The 7,851-nt window shown below is 48.9% G+C and overlaps 1 protein-coding gene across 1 annotated transcript in view; it reads left to right on the top strand.

The window, feature by feature from the left end:
- The first annotated feature begins 7,693 nt into the window (after positions 1 to 7,693).
- Positions 7,694 to 7,851, top strand: part of Pard6b (par-6 family cell polarity regulator beta) — a 21,196-nt gene continuing 21,038 nt past the window's right edge. Inside the window, exon 1 of the mRNA XM_029564552.1 lies at positions 7,694 to 7,802. Coding sequence (XP_029420412.1) covers positions 7,695 to 7,802 — 108 coding nt within the window. The 5' untranslated portion in view covers position 7,694. The remainder of the gene's footprint in view (positions 7,803 to 7,851) is intronic.

The following is a 7,851-nucleotide window of genomic DNA, read 5'->3' as shown; positions in this document are numbered from 1 at the left end:
GCCCCCACCGATCCCTACTCATTCCTGCCTTGGCCACTTCACCCAGGAACACCCCACCTCCCAGATGACTGAGTCATTCTATCTGTTCCACCTCTCCTCTCGCACCCTGGCTGGAGCTCTGAGTAATCGCTCAAAATAGCAGCTGGTGTCTCCCGGACAGCCCTCCCATGTGCCAGGCACCAAGAGAGCATGGATAAGCTTCCCTGCCCCCAACCACACACAAACCTGCCACTCTCCAGAGACCAAACCTGCCACTCAATTAATTAATCCACAGGATCCCCCCCATGTGGCCCCCAAATCCTAGGTCCAAGTGATCCTCCTGCCTCAGCCTCCCTATATAGCTGGGATTAGAGGCAGCACCAACCATGCCCAGCGTTTTTGTTTGTTTGTTTGTTTACTATGTGTACATACTATAGTGCTTGTATGGAGGTCTGAGGACAATTTACAAAAGTTGCTTCTTCCCTTCCACCATGTGAATCCCAAGGATGAAACTCAGGTCATCATGCTTGGCACAAAGTGCCTTTACCCACTGAGCCATCTTACTGGCCCTAATTCATTTGTGTTTCATTTTTCTCCCTCTGGAATCCCATGAACACTAGAACAGATATTTTTGTGTTGTTTTTCTTACATACTAAGCATTGGATAGATATTGTTACATCACAGAAGATGATGGATAGTCCTGCCTCCATTTCTCCCCTAAGGAGAGATTAAGTCTTGTCAAGAGTTCTGCAGCTGGGTGATGTAAGCTCCAGTGGTCCACTCTTCTCTTGATCCTGGGCCACTGCTTATGGTCACCTCTCCCAGGTCTGATGGGACAGGAACTCTGTTCTAGACCTCCCTGATTTCCTTGTCTGATCCTTGGGTATTCATGAAATGTCTGCTGATCAGTCTGTCTGAGAGCAATGACAAAAGTCTTGGTGTAGAAATTGTTCATTTTATTTTCTTTTGAGACAGGATCTCACTGTGTAGCCCTGGCTGGCCTGGAACTTGCAGTCATCCTCCTGTCTCTGCCTCCCCAATGCTGGGATTGTAGGGGTTCCCCACTCCAGGCTGGAATCATTCATTTCTTTGTTGCTATTCTTTATCTCTCTGCCAGTGTGTCATGTACATGTGGGGTGCAGTAATACTTGCTAACTAATGGACCCTATTAAGACAGTAGGTAATAAAAGTAATTAGATGGAGGTAGTGATGGGAAAAGGTGGCACATGGATCCTCACTCCTTGGCCCTAAGTGCTCTGCATATGAATTCAGACAATTAGTTCTCATTAGCCTATTACAGATTAATTAATGGAGGCTTAAAGAGTCTGACTGAGGCTGCACAGCTAGGTAGTTAAGACACAGGCCTTAACTGTCACTATCTGGCCTGAGTACTTTTATTTGACTGATTGATTTTTAACAGTCTCTGATTCTGCAGCCTAGGATGACCTGGATGGTACTATGTAGCCCAAGCTGGCTTTGAACTCAGGATCCTCCTGTCTCAGCTTCCCACATGCTAGAATTACATACATGATCCACCAAACCTACCAAACCTGTTTGCTTTTTCATTTTAAAATCCTTTTTTTTTCGTCTTTTTGAAGCAGGGTCTCTCTGTAGCCCCAGCTGTCCTGGAACTCACTATGTAGACTAGGCTGGCCTTGAACTCACAGAGATCCACCTGCCTCTGCCTCCCAAGTGCTGGGACTACAGGCCTGTGCCACCACGCCCGGCCATTTTAAAATCCTTTTAAAGACAGTTTGGGGTGGTGCTGGGACTCAAACCCAGGACCTTGCACATGTCCACAAGCACTCTACCAGTGAACTGTACCTCCTGACCTTAAATCATGTTCTTAGACCTTTTTAAGGGCTGGGGAGTCAGTCAGTAAAGCAGGAGGGCTGAAATTTGGATCCTCAGTACCTTTATAAAAAGCCAGGCACAGTAGCACACATCTGTAACTCCAGAGGTAGCAGAGGCAGGAGGATCTGGGGATACGTCTGGAGAGATGGCTCAGTGGTTAAGAGCACTGGCTGCTCTTGCAGAGGACCTGGATTCAGTTCCCAGCACCCACATGGTGACTAACAACCACCTGTAACCCCAATTCCATGGGATCCTATGCCCTCTTCTGGTCTCCGTGGTCACTGCATGCACAGGTGTACTTACATACATGCAGACAAAACACTCATACACCTAAAATAAAAATAAATACATTTTTAATTTTTTTGAAATGAGGTGGAGAGTGATAGAGGAAGACACCTGACATCAACCTCTGACTTCACACACGTGCCCATACAGGTGCACATGCATGCATACATGCATACACCCACACAAACACATATACCATACACACACACACACACGCACACACACACACACACACACCATTGTAAGCTGGGCATAGTGACTCACTTGTAATCCCCACACTTTGGAGGTTGAGGTAAAAGGATCATTGCACCTTGGAGAACAGCCTGGGCTAACAAGTGAGTTCCAGGCCAACAGTCTGTGCTAAAGCTGTGAGACCCTGTCTCAAAAACAAACAATTAAATAATAAATAAATAAATAAATAAATAAATAAATAAATAAAAAACACTACTCCAAGCTGCCTCTTGGCCTACTAAAGAGATGTCTATTTAAAAGTTGTCCTAGGGTTGGAGAGATAGCTCAGTGGTTAAGAGCACTGGCTACTCTTGCAGAGGACCCAGGTTGGGTTCCCAGCACTCATATGGCAACTAACAACCATCCATAACTCCAGTTCCAGGGGATTTGACACCCTCTTCTGGCCTCCGAGGGCATTTGCATGCACCTGGCACCCTTATAAACATCCAGATAGATCACTCATACACATAAAATAAAAATAAATCCTTCTCAATTTTTTTAAGTTGCCCTATATACAGATACAGAGGAAGATGTCCAAGCCCTGCTCTGGCCTCCACATTTGTGGGCACAGTCACATGCACCTGCACACTCCTGTGAAACACACACACACGGGTACAGTCACATGCACCTGCACACTCCTGTGAAACACACACACACACACACTCACACTCACACAGTTTCCCTGTGTGGAAAAGGTTTCTGCCATATTCCCATTTTATTTCAATAAGAACCGCGTTGTCTGCCCTGCACATGGTTTAGAGCAGTCTTACATTGTTCATCTCATCGCTGTGACAACCAGACAGAATCTGCATCATCACTGTCCCCTTTCCCAGAAGAGACCAGAGCTCTGAGAGTTTAAGGGAGCAGGGTCAAGGTCATCTGGCCAACAAGGAGTACACTGAGGACTTCGACAGACATCTCTCAGCCTAGAAAATAAATAGGACCCTCCAGTAACTGCCTGGAGACACAATCATCTTTTATGCAATTTAAGATGAAATTAGTTAATCCATGGAAAAACACTTAGCCTCAGTCCTGGTACAAGTTACATTTCTTATAAATATTAACACACTCATCTTCTTCATCAGGTCTTTCTGGGGAGTGCTTTGGCCCTTGACTGCAGCCTGGCTGTGGACACCAATGAAAAGATTACTCTTTCTAGCCCAGTCCACCCTTGTAATATTGAAATAACGATCGCTCTCCACCATCTCTAGGGAGCCATAGAGTGTTGAGAGCTGGGAGGGTTAGAAGAGATGACTTCATCCCTGGCCTGACTTTACAGATGGAGAAACTGGGTCCCAGAGAGGGGAAAGGTAAGAAAGCAAATCGAGGTCAAGTCCAAACCAAGGGCCCAGCCTGTCTCCTTTGAAAGTGGGTTTCTTACCTAAAGGGGTGACTGGCTTCTTAAGGCTATGAGAAATAATGAGTTGATTGATTCTCTAGCCATGAGCCCCCTCCCAACCGCCCAGCAAACCAGTAAAGCATTATAAGCTATTAACCAGAAAACAGATCATGTGACTGAATTCCACCTCGGCTAAAGGGCTTAAAATGCTTCGGTGAGTAGCCTGAGATTCACAAATACACACTTCAGCTCTTTTTCAAAGAATTATTAACCAGCCTCATCAAGACTGGAACTTGAGCAATCAAGGAGAAACAGAGGTGGCAGGAGACATTCCTTGAAGAAATTTTACTGGCTTTGTATATGAATTTGTGCCACCTCTTGGTTTTTTACTTTTATTTTTCTTCCTCTAAGAGTTGGAGGAAGAAGGAAAGAAAGATTATTATGTAAAATGTGAATTTTATAAACACAACAAATTGTGGAAATTTACAAACTTCTTCTGCCTCACAAGCTAGATGGCAAAAGAACTTAACAGTGTTTGTAGAACTTTGTTTTGTGTGGGTGCTGGTGTGTGGGTATGCAAGCATGTGTGTGTGTGTGTGTGTGTGTGTGTGTGTGTGTGTGCCTGTGCCACAGGACAGCCTCTAGTACCCTTTCTTGAATGCTGTCTGCCTTGTTTTTGGAGACAGGGTCTCTCACTAGCTTGAAACTTGCCAAATAGGCTGGTGGGTCAGTAAGCCTCAGAGATCCACCTGTCTCTGTCTCCCAGTGCTGGGATTACAAGTACATCAACATCATATCCAGCCTTTTTTCTTTTGTTACAAGTTCAGGGAATGGAGCTCAGGTCTTGGGCTTCCGCAGCAAGGGCTTTAAGCCATCTTCAGCTTGCTTTTTGTTTTGTTTATAACTTTTTTTTACATTGATTTTGTGGGTGTGTATGTGTGTGGGTACAAATGCTTCAGGGTGTGTGGAGGTCAAAGGACAACTTGAGGGAGCCGGTTCTCTCCTTCTGCTATTTGAGTTCTAGGGATCAAACTCAGGTTGTCAGACTTGACCACAAGTAGTTATACTTGAGGAGCCATCTTGCCAGCCCTTATTATTTGAGACAAAGTCTCACTCTGTAGATTAGACTGGCCTTGAATTTTAGGCAATACACCTGCATTAGTCTTTGAGTGCTGGGATTACAGGTACTGAGACACCATACCCAGCTGAGTGTTTAGAACTTAAGGAAAGTGTACAACTCTTCCCAACTCCTCTCACAGATTGAAGATGAGCCTACACCCCTTGTGTGGGTGTCATACTCCAGTAAGCTGCCTCAGACAAAGGATCTGAGGAGCCTGTCATTTGCGGAGTCAGGTCAGATAGTCACCGTTCTTATCTGTCAACTGAGTACTAATTCTACCAGCTTTTCCTTCTCCATGTAGGCCTTGATTAACTCTGGCTTGAGGATCTGGGGATGGGGAAGGAGGAGGGAGAGAAATGAGGTTAGGATCAGCCTCTGAGCTGAAGAGCAGGAGTAGCAATTTAATCCTCCCTGCTTCTCAAGTCTCCAGGCTTCTCAGGAAAAGCTGAAATCCAGGCCTGGTGAACAAACACCGTGACCAGCCGAAATAGCTCCAGGAAGGAGAGGCTCCCCTCCTCCACAACACCTTTATCAAACCCAAACCATTTCCCACATTCCTTCCTTACACAACCCAGGCTCAGGGTGACACAGGCTCACAGCAGATCTGCCTGGAAGATCCAGGAAGCTCTGGCCTGGCCCTCCCTTCTAGAAAGTCCAAAGTAGAGAGGGCTGCCACACCCAAGGGGGGGGACGGATGTGACGACACCCCCAGGAATGCAGGGCCCACGCAGGTGTGTTGGCACCCCTGAGCTTCCTTCTCACAGCAGCTGATAAATCAGTCCAGATAACAGTAATAAAGTGCAGCCATCCAGCCATCATTCACACAGAGCTGGGGGCCCCAGTTTCCCGGGCGTGGCCCTGCGCAGGGCAGAGGCAGGTGAGAGCTAAGACTGGAGGTCCCCAAAGTTGGTGACATGTTTTCTAGCACAGCAGTTTTAAGTGTGGCCCCTGATCCACTGGGAACCGGAAACTTTGATAGGGGATTCCCAAAGCCAAACTGTTCCCAGGATTCTAAGGTGTCACTTCTCACCCTCCTGTATCATGAACAATCAATGGAGTTTTCCAGAAGCGACAAGACAGGAGATGACTACTTGGAATGTAGACTGTATAATGTTTTAAACTCTCAAGTTTTAATTCTAATATAATAAATATTGACAGAACACAAATAAAACACTTTGAGGTCTACCCCCATTTTTAGTGAGGCTAAAGGGTTTCTCAATAAATACCAGAGAACTCCGGTACTAATGCAGTTATAATTTCCAGGCCCAGGGGGGCTGGAGAGAAGGCTCAAAGGTTAAGAGCACTGACTGCCCTTGCAGAGGACCCAGGTACAATTCCCAGCACCCACGTGGTGGCTAACAACCATCCCTGACATCCCTGACGCCTTCTTCTAACCTCTCCCGGCACTGCAGGACACGGGTACACTTATACACAGGCAGGCAATACACTCATACGCATAAAATTAAAAAAATTAAAATTAAAAGAATTCCAGGCCCGATGCTGTCCTATCACAACTCACAATATTATTTCCAGCAGAATTCTAATCATATAGATGCTTTCTAACTGGGGGGTGAGGGGGAAGGCTGCCTTGTGATTCAGCTTGGGCTATACAGGTCTCTCCCTCACCCACTTCCACTCTCCATCTACAAACCTCTGGTAAACTGATTCGTCCAGCGGAAAGATGGCCTTTAGAAGGTGTGAGCTACACTGAGCTCTTGTATCTCAGCAATTCTATGCCCAAACATACTTGTGAGCAGGCCAGGAGCCAACTCTGTGCTCCACGCTCCGTGTGAGCAAGGCAGGGGCGTTCCTGCCTCTCGGAAGCTTTCGTTCTCTGTGGAGGACTGCTCAAAACTCACAGGCACAAGGGAAAACGGTCTCATAACAGTTGGGAAGGGGAGGCACAGGTATTAGGAGGTTCGGCAAAGGGCCGGAGGTGACAGTAGGCAGCGGTGAAACCCTCTAACCAACTCTTCCGCCGCCAGCCCTGGTCCCAGGTTTCTACCTTGAGGCCCACGGTAGAGCCCTTCCTGGGTGGGAAACCCTGTGGGTCTCTTCGTCTCTCTCCCCTAATCACTGCTAATGGGAAACAAAACAGGACAATGCAGGAGCCCGGTGTGGGGCGCTCAGAGAGAAGGATTTGGTGTTGTGTTACCCCGGGACACAGCTTCGTCACTGGGGAAAACACAACAGTCCTGAGAAACACCAAACAGCGAAAAAATGGCTCCGGGGAAGAGAAGACTTCAGCCCCTTGAGGGTGGATGCAGAGGCCTGCAGGAACAGGAAGCCAGGACCTGCGTGGAGCATCGCAGGCCGCGGCCCTCTGGGCCCCTCCTGGTGACCAAGGGACCCTCGGGGCAGCGAAGACTAAGAGAAAGGCGCAGTCTCCTTGCATGAAACCAGAACGAGAGCACCCAGGGTTCTCCCCTAGCGACTGCTGCTGAGGCGGGAAAACCTGAATCCTGTAAACAAGAGTTGCAGTGGGCCCCTGCACCCCGCAGCACCGAGGCAGTGGCCTAGGAGGGTCGCGGGGGAGCGCAGCGGCCCGGGCCACACACCCCCACGAGCGTCCCATCCCAGGACGCGACGTGTGACCCGTTCCCTAAGCTACAAGCGCTCAGGACGCAGCTCTACTACCAGGCGCGCGCCCGCGCATGTGCACAAGGCACACCCTCCGAAGCGGCTGTCCCGGTGCGCTCGCGCTTCCGGCCATCCTTCCCCCGAAGGCCTTCCCGGGGCGGAAACTCGACAGTGTGCGCATGCGCTATGTTGCTCGCCTGTTCCATTCGGTGAGCCCTCCACAAATTCAGGTGATCCCGCCCCTCCCTCGCAGGGAAGGACCAATCACGGGGCAGGGGAGGAGTTTTCGGGCAGCGAGGCCCGCCCATGCGCCGTACGATATGTGTGCTAATTGGTTGGCGCCGCGGGCGCAGGTGCGCGAGTCCTATTGGGCGTGGGTGGGGTGCGAGCTCCAGAGCTGCTCCGCGGCCGCAGGTGAGCGCGCGCACGCGCCGCGGCTCCGGCCCGGCTTGGGCGCGCGCGC

This window comes from Nannospalax galili, unplaced genomic scaffold (genome assembly GCF_000622305.1).
Source record: "Nannospalax galili isolate Female #2095 unplaced genomic scaffold, S.galili_v1.0 scaffold596, whole genome shotgun sequence".
Classification (NCBI taxonomy): domain Eukaryota; kingdom Metazoa; phylum Chordata; class Mammalia; order Rodentia; family Spalacidae; genus Nannospalax; species Nannospalax galili.
The sequence above is the reverse complement of the archived record's forward strand: the minus strand, read 5'-3'. Positions and strand labels throughout refer to the sequence as shown.